The sequence below is a fragment of the Sciurus carolinensis genome, chromosome 5, assembly GCF_902686445.1.
Source record: "Sciurus carolinensis chromosome 5, mSciCar1.2, whole genome shotgun sequence".
Lineage (NCBI taxonomy): Eukaryota > Metazoa > Chordata > Mammalia > Rodentia > Sciuridae > Sciurus > Sciurus carolinensis.
In genome coordinates this window covers 145,946,455-145,964,171 of record NC_062217.1, presented here as the reverse complement: position 1 = coordinate 145,964,171, position 17,717 = coordinate 145,946,455, and the positions used below count along the sequence as shown (strand labels likewise).

Sequence of the window (17,717 nt, the reverse complement as noted above, 5' to 3'; positions counted from 1 at the left end):
CACCTGAGATCTTGTTAAAAAGCAGATCAGGAGGTGTTCCATTTCGGACAGGTAATGCCAATGCTGTTGGACCAGGGGCCAACTGACCACACTTGTCCGCAGTACACTTCCACTCTTAGTCCTCTCAGGGAAAAAAAAGAAGTGTTCACTAAGAACATCTGTCACTTTAAGGGTCTGTTTTCCCAAGATGTTTAGTGAGTTCTTCTCCAGGACTCTTCTTCCTGTGGCTCTGCCTTCTCTGACCTGTGTCCTTTCCTCTCAGCGGACAGCTCTGTGAGATCCCCCCACACCCACCTGCCCCCAGGAGCCCCTGTGAGGGGACCGAGTGCCAGAATGGGGCCAACTGTGTGGAGCAGGGCAGTCGGCCTGTGTGCCAGTGCCTCCCAGGTTTCGGTGGCCCTGAGTGTGAGAAGTTGCTCAGTGTCAACTTTGTGGACCGGGACACCTACCTGCAGTTCACTGACCTGCAGAACTGGCCACGGGCCAATATCACACTACAGGTGGGTACCCAGGGCGCCAGTTCCCAGGAGGGAGTCAGGGAGCAGGGGACCATGGCCTCAGGTCACAGCATCAGACTGCATCCCTGTCCAGGGGAACTAGAAGGAACATGTGTCAGTCAAAACTCCTCCTGGATTGTCAGGGACTCAGCTTGAGCTGGTTTGGACAGTTGGGAAGGTAACTAAGCCACACATCGGGCAAGGTGAGGCTGTCCCCGGGGTGACTGGATTCAGAAAACCGAGCTTGCCAGGATCCTTCCCCTGCCATCTTCTATCTCAACCTCCTCAGCTTCTACCTCCATTGCTGCACACAGGCTTGCTCCGTGTGGCCCGAAGGTGGCCAGAGCGCTGGGCTTAGGTCTTTAACCAAACATCCCCAAGTTGCCCTTTTTATATCTTCAGTTTCATCTCAGATTATGTTGCAGAAAAAAAGAAAGCAAGTCCCACTTCAACAACACTGAACTATGCAAGACTCGTATATTCATATTTTGATGAATATTTCTTGGGGAGGGCGAGTGGATGGTACTGCATATTATCCCAAAGAAAAGTTAAACTCCTCCTTAGTTATCTCTCTCTTTCTCCAAAATTTCCTTCCTGATCACAAATGCCAAATCTTCCTTCTCTCTTTCTTTTGTCCTCTTCTTTTCTCAGCCTCTCAAACATGCTCATTCAGCTGTCCTCCCCATGTCACTTCTCCAAAATCCTGTCCCTTCACATTGTGCTCACAGCAGGATAGCAGTCAGTCTAGCTGCTTAATGAAACAAAACTCAGCAAACCCCCTCAGGTGCATCCTTGGCTTATTTTCATGTCCCTAGAAAGTTCCATTACCAGACAGGAAGGGACTCTTCTCTGCCAGCTCTAAGCAAACAACAATCAACAATCTCAGGGAAGCTGTCACATGCCCATCCCTGGACTAACCACTAGATCCGAGGAGATGGGGTAGTATGATTGGTCCTGACTAGGCTGTATGCCCACCTCTATGGATCAGGGGTTCAGGGTCTTTACCAGAAGAAAGCAGGAGAGAGAGACAAGGCAGAAGGAACAGATCATGGCCCCCAGAGCAACTGAGGGGCCTCCCTTCCAAACAAAAATCCAGCTCTTGCTTGCACAGCTCCAGCAACAGACACTAGCTCCTGAGAGGCTCCTTCCAGGTTTGGACAATTCTGGCTGAGAAAGCCCTTCTGCACCTGTCCCCTCCGTAGTCCTCGCCCTGTGCAGCCTACTCCCACAGATGGGGCTCCCCTCACCCGGGAGGTGGTGGTCCCAGTCTGCCTCTCCCTCTCTGGAGCAGACTCTCCAAGATTCCTGCCTGTCCCCCTGGTACATGCTTTCTGGGTCTCAACTGGCTTGTCTGCTCCTCTGCTTGACCCTGACCAGGCTGGCAATGGTTGGTATTTGAATCCTGGGCTGCCAGCCCCTGTTAGTGACTCCTGGAGAAGTGGCCTCTGGGGAGGTTGGCCAGGCAGGGAGGGATGACTTTCCAGTCTCTGTGCCACCCGCCCACCTATGCTGCCACTGTGAGGGATGGGGTGGGAGAGAAAGTGCTTTGCCCATTAGGTCTCCACTGCAGAGGACAACGGGATTCTGCTGTACAACGGAGACAATGACCACATCGCAGTTGAGCTGTACCAGGGCCACGTGCGAGTCAGCTATGACCCAGGCAGCTACCCCAGTTCTGCAATCTACAGGTAGGGCTTCCTTGTGCCCACCATCTACCCTTGGGGGCTGAGCGACTGCCAGAGCAGGGTAGTTGCTGGAACCACTGGAAACTCGGGCTGCCCATCTTAGGTCTAAGTCCAGCGTGATGTCAGGCTCTCTGAGGTCTGAGGGGTCGCCCCCTCCTTCCCCATCCCAACCCTCACCTCAGAGGAGGTTCCCAAATAGTGGGGCCTCTGCCCCTAACTTCTCAGTTTCTCCTTAGGGCCCAGTTAGTTCACTTAGTCTCTGTATGTCCTCCCCCTGAGAGATTTGGTCACTTTGGAAGCAGCTACTGGGCCAAAGGCCAGAGATGCTCCAAACTGAGGCCCATTCTTTGGGGTGGGGGCCCCATCTCCTTCCAGTGCTGAGACGATCAATGACGGACAGTTCCACACTGTTGAGCTGGTCACCTTTGACCAGATGGTGAATCTCTCCATCGATGGCGGCAGTCCCATGACCATGGACAACTTCGGCAAACACTACACGCTCAACAGCGAGGCCCCCCTTTATGTGGGAGGTGAGGAACTGGCACTGGGGAGACTCAGCTGTCTTTCTTCAGGATTCTCCATTGGGCCATGGTGACAATGTCCCAAGGTGGGGCCTCTTTTGCAGTCTGGCCTGAATGGGCCAGGAGACCTGGTACCCAGGGCACTACACTGTGAGGGGAAATGCTGAGAGGTGGGTGTTGCCCTATGAATGGCCAAGTTGCTGATGGAATGTCCTCCCCGCCGGAGCACAGGCTGCTCTTTTGCCCAGCCCTGACTGACCAAGAAGGATGGAGAGACAGGCCTAGGATATGGCCTGGGGCTTTCCCAGCTGTCTCCCTCACCATGGACACCTTTCTCCTCATGTTTGGGCCAGAACGGGCTCCATGTCCAGTCTTGGGCCCTCAGAAGCCAGAGATGCTGCAAAGAGACATCACAGAGTCCCTGTATCAGCAGGAAACTCCCCACTGGCCATATTGGTATTGCAGGGCAGGTGACCCTGTCTACCACCCATAAACTTTCTGGTCTGGGTGGAATCAGGCCTTTGGGTACAGGGAGGGAGGGCTGCTGATTCCTAGCCCCCTGGTTCTGATGCCACCTCAGTCTCTGCTCATTGAGTGACTTCAGGCAAGTTGCTGATGATCTGTCAGGTAGATTTTGGAAACTTCAACCTCAGAGAGTGGCTGGGAAGCAATGACAAAGTGCCCTGCACATGAGTTCTAGGCCAGGTCCTTGGCTTTGGTTGGGGTCTCAAAGGGTAAAAGCCGGTGTCCCAGAGGGAAGAAAGGAGCCCTGGGTGAGGGCAGCCCAGAACCTCACTTTGGGATGACTTCAGCAATCTAGGGTGGCAAAGGTTCAGGGTCACAGAGCCAGAAGGACACAGGCTGAGGGCAACAGAGGACACTGGAGCTGCCCAGCAGATCTCAGAGGTGGGTGCCACGCAAGGCCCGGCCCTCCTCAGCCTGATTTTGTTCCCTGCCTACCCCAGGGATGCCTGTGGATGTGAACTCAGCTGCCTTCCGCCTGTGGCAGATCCTCAATGGCACCAGCTTCCACGGTTGTATCCGAAACCTGTACATCAACAATGAGCTGCAGGACTTCACCAAGACGCAGATGAAACCAGGCGTGGTGCCGGGCTGCGAACCCTGCCGCAAGCTCTACTGCCTGCGTGGCATCTGCCAGCCCAGTGCCAGCCCGGGGCCTGTGTGCCACTGCGAGGCTGGCTGGGGGGGCCTGCACTGCGACCAGCCAGCTGACGGCCCCTGCCATGGGCACAAGTAAGTCCGAGATGGGCTGAGGGAGCCCTTGCCCCTGTGGACCTGCCCCTTTCCATGTTCTTCCCCATGTGAGGGCCACCTCCCAAACTAGTTTTAAACCCCTAAGTTGGAGCATGGGACCTGGCCCAGGTTCCCCCATCCTAGTTTTCCACGTTTATTAACAGGAAAAGGTCCATAAGGACAAACAATTGTATTTTGTTCCCTTGGTTTAAATCTTGGGGAACAGAATACAATCCTATGAAGTCAAGGCTGGGAGGGGTGGCTGGGTTGGCTGTCCTCACAGTGCTTTTTCTCTGTCCCCTCCAGGTGTGTCCATGGGGAATGCGTGCCCCTTGATGCCCTTTCCTACAGCTGCCAGTGCCAGGATGGGTACTCAGGGGCCCTGTGCAACCAGGTCGGGGCAGCTGCAGAGCCCTGTGGGGGCCTGCAGTGCCTGCACGGCCACTGCCAGGCCTCAGCCACCAAGGGGGCACACTGTGTGTGTGACCCTGGTTTTGCGGGCAAGCTGTGTGAGCAAGGTCAGGGGCCCCCCTCCTGATGTGCCCTCTGCAGGGTCCCTCCCCACAAAACGTGGTAGCAGCTTGGTGTTTCCTTTCTCCCAACCTCAGCAACCCTCTGCAATCCTCCCCACCTGAGGTTACTCCTGGCCTTTCGGTGGTCCCCACCCTCTGTGTACTGAGCTCCACCCCCTCCCCCCATCTCCCCTGGGCCCAGCCCACCCTGCAGCTGCCCTTTCTGGCTGAGGTCTCTCCTTACAGAAGAGATCACCCAGTTAACAGCTCCTAGCCAGACCATCACATCTTGGTTCCATCAGCTCTGGACCTGGGAGTGGCAGGAAGTCTGAGGGTTGGGGACCCCTTCCTAAGCCCTCCCCAGCCAGCTTGACCAAGATGCTGAGTCTGGAATCTAGACTGCTGAGGCTGGGCAGGGGAAGCCAGAGCAACCCCGACGTCTGGCACCTTCGGGCCATCACCCCCACAGCAGATTCCTTTTATAACGTCGTCGCCTCCAGGCCTCTGCTTTTCTTGCATGCCTCTGTAAAGGGAACCACCTTACTCCGGCAGCTAGAAATTTCTTTCTTTCCCCTGACCACACTAGGCACCCCAGGAGGACGGTGCACAGACACAGGTGCATGCTCAGAAGGTGGGAGGACGCTGGGGACAGGGGTGTGAGAGCATGAAGGCCCCTCCAGGGATGTTGCCTGCTTCCTCCTCTTTCTCCTGGGGCAGCAGCTGGACCCTTGAGTGTACCCTGAGGCTTTCTCTTGGTGTCTGTCCCATCCAGAGTCCGAATGCCGGGGGGACCCTGTGCGGGACTTTCACCGGGTCCAGAGGGGCTATGCCATCTGCCAGACCACGCGCCCGCTGTCGTGGGTGGAGTGCCGGGGCGCATGCCCGAGCCAGGGCTGCTGCCGGGGCCTGCGGCTGAAGCGGAGGAAGCTCACCTTCGAGTGCAGCGATGGGACCTCTTTTGCTGAGGAGGTGGAGAAGCCCACCAAGTGCGGCTGTGCCCTCTGCGCGTAGTGGGTGCGGGCCGGCGGCGGGCGGCAGCCGGGCTGGGGGTGCGGGCCATCACCAGGACGGCGCCGGGCCCTGGGCAGCGCGGGTGGCCTCCACTGCCTTTCCAGCTTCGGCCGGCGGAGGGGCGAGGCCGAGCTGCCGCCCTCTCCGGAAGTGCCTTGCACAAATAGGCGCTTAATAAACAGTTGTTGAATGAATGTGTGCGTGAGGTCAGGCCACGAAGGGCAGGATGGTGGCACCCCTCCATGCCTGCTACCTGGTCTGAAGAAGGGGGCCGGCCCTTTTCCCAGCTGGCCTTCCCCTGGGTCCGACTGTCAGCCCCACTCCCATCTCGCTGGCAGCAGGCGGACCGCAGACGGGAAAGGCCTCCTCTTGCCATGGGAAAGGGGCTGCCCCACACTGTCGCCACTGCTTGGGAAGGATACTGGGGGTGGAGCTGGTTCCTGGGCCCGGCCTTGAATCCTGACGTGTAGGATGACCACTGAAGTTCTATGAGGGGCTCTCCAGGGAGGCAGACCCCACCGAAGAGGGAAGGAGGTTCTGGCTCCAGTTGAATAAACATCACCTGCCTCCATCACTAGCCATAGAAGGCACACTGCTCCTGAGCTCCCCAGTCACCTGCCTGTTACAAGTTGCTGGTGACCTTATGGCAGAGGGTCAGGTGTGAGGGCTTGTTGACCAGGCAGGGGTCTCCTCTATAAAGATTGGCTCAGGGCCCAAGAGCTGAAGGTCAGTAGGGAGCAGTGAGGTCACAGAGGTCCAGGCATCATGGCCTCTGCCGGCTGTTACTCTGGGCAGACTTTTCTCCACCTGGACTTCAGGGTCCTTAGCTATAAAATGGAGAGGAAGGAAAGGAACTGGTAGATTCTCCTGCTGTGGTCTCAGAAGGGAGCCTGAGGAGTTAGAAGTCCCATTCTCATAGATCACAGCCACAAGTATTTATGTGCCTAACCTGGGGTGGGGAACTGTGGGCATTCAGCCCTAATGGGCAGACATGAACCAATCCCTGAGCACTGGAGTGACCAGGATGCCCAGGAAGAGTACAGACCAGTGGGGCTCCAGTCTCTGACCCTGGCTGGGGCTCCAGCTGCCCACCCTAGTGTTTGAAGAGCCAATGGATGTGTGATCCTCTGACAGAGGATTCTTTTCCATGCAGAGTGAAGTAGATGATTTCTGAGCCTGAGAGAAAGTTAGCTGAAGGGAGGAAAAGTGACCCTCTTTTCCAGGTCTCCCCAAGAGGATGTAGCCTTGAGGGAGGCACAGTGGGCATGGGGGAGTTTGGAGTCACCCTGTGCCTGTGTCCCCACCCACTTGGGCAGTGGAGGAGCCCTTAGTGCTGACTTCAGAGATCATCAGCCTCCTGTAGCCGGAGGAGCCTGGCACATTCCACCACACCTGCACTCAGGCTAGCAAGTGTGAGCTGGGACCCTGGGGTGGGAAGAGGGCCCTGCCCTGCCCAACTGGGGAAGTGTCCTCATGGCAGGATCTGACACTCACTAGGGGACCAGGCTCTTATTGTCTGAGGCTCTGAGAAAGATCACAGAGCCCATCCCCCTCCTCCCAAGTAGGTGGCAGGCTGGCTTCTCCAGCATCCCTCTCTTCATTTGAGTTTCCAGGCTATTGTGGGACCCTGGCAAGCTGAGCTAGACTGCACAGGGCAGAAACATGCAAGGACAGCTAGCCTGCCCTTCCCTGAAAGGTATTGGACTCACTAGCCCTGCAGAAGTTAGCATGCCTGGTGGTCACTATCCCCAGAGTGCTGAAGAAGTCCATTCCCAAGCTAATGAACAGTGACTGGCAAGAGGCCTCTTTACTCTGCACAAAGTGGAAGGGGCACCTGCAGACAGGTGATGCCACCCCTCCCCCAGGGTCATGGGGATGGCAGGTGAGAGGCCAGGGTGCTGGTTCCCAGGCAGCACTGTGTGAGCCTAAGTCTACCCACATTGGCCCCTTCATGCTAGTCCTTGACTAAGTCTGAGTTAGGATCCACTGCAAGCCTGAGGGCAGCAAAGGGCCAGGAGAGCCGAGTGCCCCAGAACCAACTTATCCTCCAACTGTAAGCCTCTAGGGACCTGGGTCATCACTCCCAGTGCCTGTTCACACTGGTGAAGTCCTGGAAGAGGCTACTGGGAGACCACCTGCTGAGAAATCGCCTCTGCATCGTGGCCCCCTCTGGTAAACACCTTCAGTTCCTTTGCGGTTGCCACTGGTTGTTTCCATTATGTGCACTGAAGACACCCAGCAAGGCGAGGCCTGAGGAGCTGCTGTCCAAGGCACCACTGGTGACCATTAGGAGATGGAAAAGGCTGACTTTCTCCTCTTTGCCTGCTGTTAGCCTAACCGCGAAAGTATCTCTTTATACAGAATACTTACAGATTCTAATATATATTTGTATTTCATTTTGTTATAGTATTTTTATATGTTAAAGTCAACTCCAGTGTCTTGTCTTGATTTGCAGATGCTATGTGGTTGTGACCTTTGGTGTGGGGTTTCTGTAGTCTTGTTTGGATGGACTCTAAGAGACTGCTTTAGACAGCCCATGAGGGAGCTGCACCTGCCCTTCCCCTGGAAGTATTGTTCTAGAATGTCAATATTGTCTCGTCTTTCATGTGAACATGACATTGATTCACTTACATTCCGTCTGGTTGGTCTTTTTCTCTGCGGTGAGCCTGCTGCTGCCTGCATTCACCCTCCCAGGGCATAAGAGCTTCTGGGCTGACCCCACACCTGACACTATCCCCATACACAGGATATCTGCCCTGGAATCCTGTTCCTGAAGTGGCAAAGGAGGTCTGTTGATCCTGAAGGAAGAAGCGTCCAGCGGCCAGCAGGTACAGCTGGCTGGGGTTATGAGGCAGAGGAGGGCATAGCACACATGGTCTGGAGAAGCTGCACGTTCTCATCTGTCACCAAGCACTGGCCCTTACTCTCACATTGTATGTTTGTCTACAGAGCCACACCCTACATTTAACCTGTCTCTGAGGGCTTTGGAGCATCAGGGCAACAGACAGCAGTGTCTTCCCAGATGTCCTGTAAGACTGTCTGTCTGTCTCTAGGCAGTGGTTTATAGGGACTAGTGGAGAAAGGAGGCAAACTTCTGTGGGGGTTCTGTCACCTTCTCAGACCACAAAATTGCACGGGGAGTTTGGGTGAGGCTGGGCCCTGGCAGACAAGCTGTGTAAAGGCCCCGATGATAAAGGTTCTTCGCTGCCCTTCCTCCCAATGACAGGACTATGGACTGATTTCCCACTGGAAATACAGACAGTGGTCACACGAACCACACCTTACCAGCATGAGGGTCACCTTCAAAGTGCCCAGTGATAGAAACTTCGGTGCCATAATAATTGGTAACAGTTGGAGATTTTAGGAGGAAAGAAAATGGAGTGAGGTAGGGTAGCAGGCTCAAGTGTCTGTTGTGGCCAGATTACCTACATAAGTCAAGTGAGCAATGCCCTCTGAGCCTGTCCCTTGTATCGTCCCTTCTTATATAGTAGTACATCAAATAATTTCCCTACTGTAAAGTGACAAATGGCAATTGACCCAGCTAGAGACTGTGGTGATCTGGAAAACATTTCCAATCTATTGTGCATCAGTTGATGCATACTAGTAAGGTAATTCTGTCATCTTTATCATCTTTTTTTAAATTGATAAGCCAGCAATCTCAATCTTTTTGTGTGTGTGTGGTTCTGGGATCAAACCCAGGGCCTCAGGCATGCCAGGCAAGGCACTCTACCACTGAGCCATTTCCCCAACCTCAGAACTCTCCATCCTAATGTTAAAAAAAAAAAAAAAAAAAAATCCTTATAGCTCTTAAATGTATATTTAAAAATTGGGCTGAACAAAACAGATCTGTAGACCAGCAGTTTGCAGCCTCTGGGTTAAAGTCAAGGATGGCCTTCCAGCTTGCTGGGTTATCTCACTGGATGCTGCTTTGCATGTTGGTGGGAAGTGTTAGATGAATTGCCAAGTTGATCTCACTGTCCTGCAGGGTCCTTAAACAGACCTGTATCAAGCAGAGTTGAAAGAATACAATGCAAATGGAAGGACTTTCGGCTATAATCCACCAGGGCCACAGAGGGCCCGGCAGCCCAGTCTGGCTTGTCTGAGGTCATGAGATTGAATTCCACCACTCTTCACCTTTGGGATGAAACACTAGTGACTTTCCAACCCTGCCAAGGGAATCCCAAGGATTCATCCACTGTGTTCTCTCTTCCCTGAAGCAAGGCATAGTTTACAGAATGATTTATGATTTTAAGTAGCACACAATAAAGTTTCTTTAAGGCATAACACCATGGTTGAGACCAAGTTTTCCTTTGGGATTACTTCTAGCCACTTGGCTTCAAGTTGAATACCAGGCTTCAATGCATCTGTACCCTCTCCAGTGATTACACAAACACACTTTAATATCAAAGAAGTTTAATACGCTGCAGTAAAATAAGCGCCTTAAAAAGCTCATGGAATAGGTGTCAATGTTAGAGAAATCCCTCCCACACATCCTCTAGCTCCATACCCCTTCCCTCAAAACCAAACAAGAAAATCTGAAACAACACAGGAAATCCTTCCAAGCCTGGATTTCAGTGCGGGCCCCTTCACCATTAACAAGAACACAGTTTCCTACATGATCTAACAGGAAAGTAAAACACAGAAGCACAAAAAGTCTACAAGATTTCAATATTTAAGAGACTTGGTACATATTCAAAGTTAAAATAACTCCCACTTTTATAGCTATACATATTGTTTTAAAGCAACTTAATATATTTTTAAATTTCCATATATACACTCTCAAAGGTTCTTCAGGTGAGGTATGTAAACATTGTCTAATGAGAAATTTTCAATGTTTCAAACCAACAAATTCACAGCATACATTGAATTTTCATCCATTAAAGACACAGTACTTTTCTACACTCACTAACATAGTGGAAATCCAGGCCCAAGGGACACACGCTTATCTTCTAGGTTACCATTTGCAGAACTTCTCATTTCACTGCTTTTGGAAAGACCACCTTTACACAGGCTGGGAACACACACTTGGTACCAGGAAGGGGCTGGGCCCTCCAGAGGCTCTGACCTTGGGCATCTGGAACACTGGCTAAGACTCACAAGACATCAAAAAGGAGCACATCTGAACAACTACAAGATTGACCTCGGCAATGACGTCACTGGGAGGAACCATAAAGACCTTTAAAGGAACGGTAGAGATTCATTTTAGAGCTCCCTGAATCCACAGATGGACCAGCAGCCCCTGCCCTCACACGTTCTGAAGGGTCGTGGCCTAAAAATAATAAAAATCCACATGGCACCTGAGCTTCAGTTAAATTGTATGGGCCTCCTATGACCCCCTGGCCCTTCAAAGGCATTGATCTAGCCTCAATTAGGACCCTGGGCTGTGCTTTTAATACAGGTTGGGGTTGAATTTCTTAATATCTTAATGCATATGGGAAAATAATGCCATTGAGTTCACAAAGACGACCAATGCTCACAGGCACTGGCCAATGACCTTGGAGGAGCTCAATTTTGAAAACTACTTGTTCCCTGAGGGTAAACAGCAGGCTTCTATTGAGATTAAGTGAGGCTAATAAGGGGATTTTTATTACAAAGTATTAAAGACTTGGGGAGCTTCAGGCCAGAATTCTATTTTACCTCCACATAATCTACAACGCCCCTCCCCCGCCCCCCATCACCACAAGTAGTCACCTCTCCAAAGACACAATATAGGTCAATTTCTTTCCTCTTTGCTTGCTTTCAGGCTCAGCAACGGAAAGGTTTATCCTAATGCACCCACTTCAATCTAAAAAAACACTAGTGAAAAATTCCAAACACCATCATAAATACAAAAGAGAAGACATATTCCAAAAGCCTAAAAAACTACATTACTTCTATTAAAGGTTATTTGGGTGTGGGGTATTTCTTTTTCACAAAGTCTAGGACGGTCACAAGGAGAGGTCACTTAACAGCTTTAGAACCTGTTGAGCTGGACACGCTGACAGAAATGGAGGAGTGACTGCCTCTTTCCACTGACCTAACTTAGAGCTGGACCCAGACACAAGGGCTAGAGATGTTTTAAGCCCAAGCAGAGGAGGATGGTAGGAAATAGGGCTAGCTTCTAAAGGTGGGCTAGATAAAAAGGACATTTAGTTGGCCACTTACATTTCTCATGTGAAAAGTTCTTACATTCACTTTATAGCCAAATGAGCTTTGTTTGCCTCAACTACTTTCTGGAAACTACCAATTCATGGAAAATTGCTAACTTTTTGATTTACATGCTCACTTTTGATGTGTCTGGTACTGGCAGATTTCTCATCCATTGCTGTTTTGTGACATAAGGGAGCGTGCAGACAAACAGAAGCAAAAATTCAAGTACAGCAACCTCTCCGGCAAAGGCAAGAGGGTGTCACAAGAGCTGTTCTACCCCCACCTGATCCTCTGAGACAAGGGCCGATGAGGACCCCAGAGCATGTCATCACCTAGGGTCTTATTGCTTAAGGGCAACACATCAGAAAGAACACCTGGAAATCTGCTCTGCAGACCTGGGGACTGACCACTGACCAGTTTATCATACATTTGTATATATATAACATAATCAGATGAGAAGAAAGGGCAGTTAAAGCTTGGATTCGATGTTACATTACAGATCGAATGCCACGAACAGCTCTCAACCTGCTGGCTTTTTTCTTTCTCCATGTGTGAACTGTGTTATGAAAGGAAGTCCAATGCTCAAAATATATTCTTCTACAATACTACAATGCAAACCAGTATCACTCAGAACATGAACTTGTATACAGCACATGTAATAAATATTTTTAGAAAACTATTTACAATATTACTTCTTGTGAACATTTAGATGAGAGCAAAATCTATTTCTTCCTGCAAAGGTTAAAAAAGTCTTGACTGTCAAGTTCAGTGCTAAATTCCCTGGCACCTAGTACCCATTCACATTTCATATTAAAAGTAGATTTGCTTACAAATAGTATCTTAGAAAAACATTCTCCAGCATTACTGTTCAAGTGTCCTCCTCATTTGTTTAGAAAAGACAAAGGGAGGCCATAGGAAATATGCAAACTGTGGTTCAAATGAATGACCAAAATCCCTGCAACCCCAGTCCCAAGGCTCCCTGCAGTTCTCAGTCCAGCCAGCTGAGCAGAACGAGAATCATGACAGTCAGGGGTGCCCAGGAGAGGGGCACAGGCAAGAGGGACGTGACCATGAAGCATTGGATCCACTACATCTAGGGTGCTCTGAATTGCAGACCAGGACTCCTGAGAACTAAAGCTGAACACATCTTAGAACAGATGGTCTCATTCTGTAACCACTGGTCACAGGTGGGACTGGCCCACATCTGTAGACGCCTGCTGAGAGAGAGGAGGAGGACAGTGAAGGTGCCCAAGAGTATTGCAGGGTACAGAAGGTAATGTGTGTCTCCCATGGTGAGTGTGTGAAGAAATGCTTCTCACAAACCCGGGACAGTGAGACTAAAAGCACACACACCTCAATGCTGTCTTCAGGCAACCAGTGGTTCTGCCTTATCCCACAGGCGTGGGTGTGGATTTCCTTGCGGTTACAACTAAGGCTCATCTCCCTGCACAGGTTGTGGAAGTGAATAGTTGAACATGTCGACTGTGAAGGTAAGAAGCAGGGTGCCTGAGGCAGGCCCTGAAGCCATGCCTGGCAGGGCCATACCAGCCGCAGGAGTCCTACTTCACTCCTTCGTTCTGGGATGGGTGACAGTGGGGAAAAGTGCTCAGGTTCCCAGTCCACATTCCATCTCCCCAAGTACAGGGAGGATTTCAAGGCCATACTCTTCAGCCTTCACTGTGTTGTCTGGGATTCAACAGCTGAGCATGGTAGTTGGGGAGGATGAGTGGCATGAATGAATCAATTTCTGGAAAGCCCTTTTGACAGTTAATTTTTTTTTTTTGTTAAAATAAATACTCTGTATAGAAGCATTTGAACAGGAAAATATCATTATTTACACAGTGAAATAAATTCCACAGTGGTGTGTATAAATATGTATTATATATATTTGAAACCAGTCAATAACAGTCTCCTAGACTATTCAGAATGTAGGAACCACTAGTGAAATCAATAATCTTAAACTACAGTGGCTCTAAAAATAATTCCTACAGGTGATATAAATATACAAAATTATGCAAGTCTTATTTGTATAGTATATTTCCCACAAACTAGCTCCTAAACACTATAGCTTCGGCTACAAGGTATATCAGGTGTAAATCACAGAAAACCAGGATGGAAAATAGGTTGATAACTGAATGGTATTTGGACCTAACATCTAAATACTGGAAGAAAAAATAAGAGTTATGAAGATAAAAACTTCTCATGTGATGTATGTGTTCAGTGAAGCACTTAGGAGGGGAAGACTGTCCCAGAGAAGATGCCACCTGGAAGGGAGTTGATGGCATAAGCAAAAGAGGGAAGAGGAAGGGTAAGTACCAAGGATGACTCCCCTAAGACGAGGAGTTAATTCAGGCTGACCGGGATCATGCCTCATGGGCCAGGTCAGAGTGCCTAAACTTGGTTGGTCTAAAGCTGCTGGTGTGCCACTGGCATACTGGTATTTCAAGGAGTGCGTGTAATCTGGATTTGAGGTTTAAATAGGCAAAGGCCATTCATTCATATTCACAATTGTGACCAAAGCTTGGGGAGTAATAAACTTGCAAGTACCCTAGAAACAAGAGGAGTAGAAGACTCTGGGGGTAAAACTAATAGGCCCTGTGCTTTTGGGAAGAGGCACTATTCTATGCTGTAAATTCATTAGTAAGTAGCTTGTGTTGAGCACTGCTATTAGTGGAATGATTCTACCAAAGTCAAATTCATTGGGATTCATAAAATTGAAAATGACTTTTAGTTTAAAAACTTTCTTCTTTTAACTACAGACTCTAGTAGATATGATCATATGTATGTCCAAAATGTATCAATATTCAATCAGCAAAGGGGGTATTTTCCTTTTTCTTATGCACAATCTTTCTTTAGGAATAAATAGTGTGCAATAGCAGCTGGATACTGAGATGAACAGATAAGATATCCTAAAAACTAGGTAAAGAATTGTTGCAATGTGGGATGTGAACAAAACAAATTTGTGCCTGTTTATACAATCTGACCTTGAATGACTACAGCAAGGATCAGTAAACATGTGCTATGAAGGGTCAGGTAGTAAGTATTTTAGGCTGTGAGGGACACATATAATTTGCTATTTTTTCCCTATCTAAACCTTTTTTAAAAAGGTAAAATCTATTAATTCCAACTTCTGCCTATTGTACTAATATAGACACCTGGCTGCTTTTTTGCAACACATTTCAAGCAGATTTTACATGGAACATCTTTTAAATAGGCAGGTTCCATCAGGTAAGAAGGCTCTGGTGTCTGAGCTCATCAGGGCAGCTTGACTGCAAGGCCGCTCCTCTGAAGGATGGAGCAAAGGACGCTGCCTGAGCTCTTAACAAAAAACACCAAGGCTCTGGGAAAAGGAAGATCAGATGAACAGGAGGTAATAGAAGGAAGTGACCAGCTCTGGTTCAATTCCAAGGGCTAAAGCTTGAGCAAGGACCTCCTCCACAAAGGGCTCAAGGTGGCTCCCTGGGGCTGCAGGTAAGCAGTGCAGCAGAGCACCCTCAAGCCTAGCTTGGAGGAGCACCAGAGCCAGTTCTGGGTTTCTGCAAGAGATAAAAGAACCTCAAGGCTCCCAAACTACCCACCGTAGAAGACAGGCCTCTTTTTATGTTTCAAAGGTTGAATTATATTAAAGGTGTCTCAAAAGGGTTCACCTAATGCTGCTTGTTTTAAATAATCTTTTTGGAGGGTGGGAGTTTCCTCACTTTCCCCTTACTCCCTTCAGGGTCTAGGACTGAACCCACGGTTGGGTCTTGCTAGGGTAAGGACTCTTGTCACTGAGCTAAAACCCAAATCCCTAAATACAATCATCCTTTTATTTTATTTTTTCCCCTGAAATGGATTTGGGAGCAAGCATGGGGAAGAGTACTTATCCTGGATGTGAAGACCACCTTGCTGACGTGATACACACAGATGTTATTCCATACTTAGAAAAAATTTTCCCTAGTATTTCAGTGAGTATCAAGCTGTAATCAGACCTAAAATTAATAGTCAATAATTCAAAAGAATTGGGCTGGGTTGTAGCTCAGTGGTAGAGTACTTGCCTAGCATGTGCAAGGCCCTGGTTACCATTCCTTGCAATGTAAAGAGGGAAAAAATTAAAATAATGATGTTTCAAAACAATTAAGACTACCACTCTTTAGGGGCCACTGACTGAGCATTTTTTTCACTGGCTGAGCATGCGTAGCACATGCCTGTAATCCCAGTGGCTCAGGAGGCCGAGGCAGGAGGATGGCAAGTTCCAGGCCAGTTCCAACAACTTAGTGAGACTCTGTCTCAAAATAAAAAATAAAAAGGGTTGGGAATGTAGCTTAGTAGCAGAACAACCCTGGGTTCAATCCTTAGTACCACCCCTGAAAAAAAAAATTTTTTTTCCCCCCACTGACAAGACCTTCCTCTTCATTTGAGTTTCAGGGGAAGGGGAAGACTAACATCTTTGAGGTTGAATGGATTTGGTCTAAAGATATATTCCCAAACTTCTCAGTCATACTCAGTATACAGGATGTTCCAATTTTCATCATTTTTTTCAAAACTACTTCAAAAGCCTCTAATTTTTGTTGGTTTACTTTAAATACAAAGTAAGTTTGAGAGTATTTGACTGAAAAGTTATTAGTACCAATAAATTTTTATTTTTCTAAAAGCGTACAAAAAAAAAAGTAAACAATGCTTTGGGTCTGTTGTCAGATTTTGTTTCTACTCTGTGAAAACGCTTTTCCTCATATCTAAACAGGAAGTCTGGAGGACTAGTGGTTCAGCTAAAGTACTCTCAACTGATTTCAACAGAACAAAGTCATTAAAAAAAAGCATGGCCACAGTTCTGTGATGACATACTATGTGAGTGAAATGGAGGTTAGGCCACATACTTTTTGGAACTCCTAATCCCAATTTGCTCATGGTTTTTGGCTCCCCAGGCTAAGGTGGCCTCACTGTGGTTCTGTGACGGGTGATTTAAAGGAAGATGGAATGCTGAAGAGCTGGAGTTAAAATGAATGGTAGCTCCTGTACTGTATTAATAGGACATGTCTCATTTGCAACAGGAAACAAAAAAGTTTATAGGAAAGAACAAGACTGAGAAAAGGAGAAAGAGAAGGGAAAGAAGAGAACAGAGAGGATGAGGCACAAGATGGAAGAAAAATCAGGGAAGAATTATCCCTGAAAAGGGATTATTTTCTCAAACAGGGGTCAGCAAACTTCTTAATCCAGAGAGAAGTCTTTTCTGTGGACCATATGGTTTCTGTTGCCACTACTCTGCCTCACTGGCAATCGGTAAGCCAATGGGCATGGTTACGTTCCAAGAAATTTTTATTTACATCAACAAGTAACCAGCCCAGTTTGCAGACCTTTGATAGATCATCTGTAAATCAAAAGGCAGTCTGCGCTGAATTGACCTGAAACCAAAAGGCGTGGGGGTGACTCCCTGGCTACTCGTCAGCCCTGTCCCAAATGTTATGACAAGACATCAGACTTGAGGATGGTAACACTACAGCATCTCCAGTTTGCATCACATAGGATGTTGTCCCTTTCCTACTAGGCTCTCAGGTCCACTAATCAATAGGAATGCTGTCCATAAGAGACAGCTTCTACCCTCATCACAGAATGGAATCTATCACAAGGTGGGAAAGAGGCCAAACCTCAATTCAAAGCAGTTGTCTTGAAGTTATGCCTTTTACTGCTCACCGATCTGAACAGTGAGAAATTCACCTATAATATGTGATGAGCAGAGAATCCCATAAGAAAGTATCACATATGAAAGGGATGACTACGGATACCTCTTTTCTCTGTAACATCACAGGAACGACAAGGCATGAAACCCACTGTCTTAGGGAAGGTTGTATAGAAGTCTTTAATAAGGAATTTCAGGGGCTAGGAACTGCTGATTAATAGATGCAAGTAACACTCCCATGCAGGAAGTCTCAGAAAGTGCTAGGGGCAAGGCTCTGGACCCAACTGAGGGGGCAGCCTACACCCAGGGAGCCTCATGGGATAGAGGATGATCTGGAGAGGATCCAGCTTTGAGGAGGCTATGGTAGTTTCACTTTCAGTTCCCACCAGAAACTCAGAGGGATTACAGTCCTCTAGTTTTCAACTTCAGCACTGGGACAGTCACTTCACCGA

General features: G+C 48.8%; 1 protein-coding gene across 1 annotated transcript in view; it reads left to right on the top strand.

The window, feature by feature from the left end:
- Slit1 (slit guidance ligand 1) overlaps positions 1-8,103 on the top strand; it is a 153,676-nt gene extending 145,573 nt beyond the window's left edge. The window contains exons 32-37 of the mRNA XM_047552921.1: positions 263-500; positions 2,055-2,185; positions 2,558-2,712; positions 3,669-3,957; positions 4,264-4,475; positions 5,242-8,103. Coding sequence (XP_047408877.1) covers positions 263-500; positions 2,055-2,185; positions 2,558-2,712; positions 3,669-3,957; positions 4,264-4,475; positions 5,242-5,480 — 1,264 coding nt within the window. The 3' untranslated portion in view covers positions 5,481-8,103. The remainder of the gene's footprint in view (positions 1-262; positions 501-2,054; positions 2,186-2,557; positions 2,713-3,668; positions 3,958-4,263; positions 4,476-5,241) is intronic.
- The last annotated feature ends 9,614 nt before the right edge of the window (positions 8,104-17,717 follow it).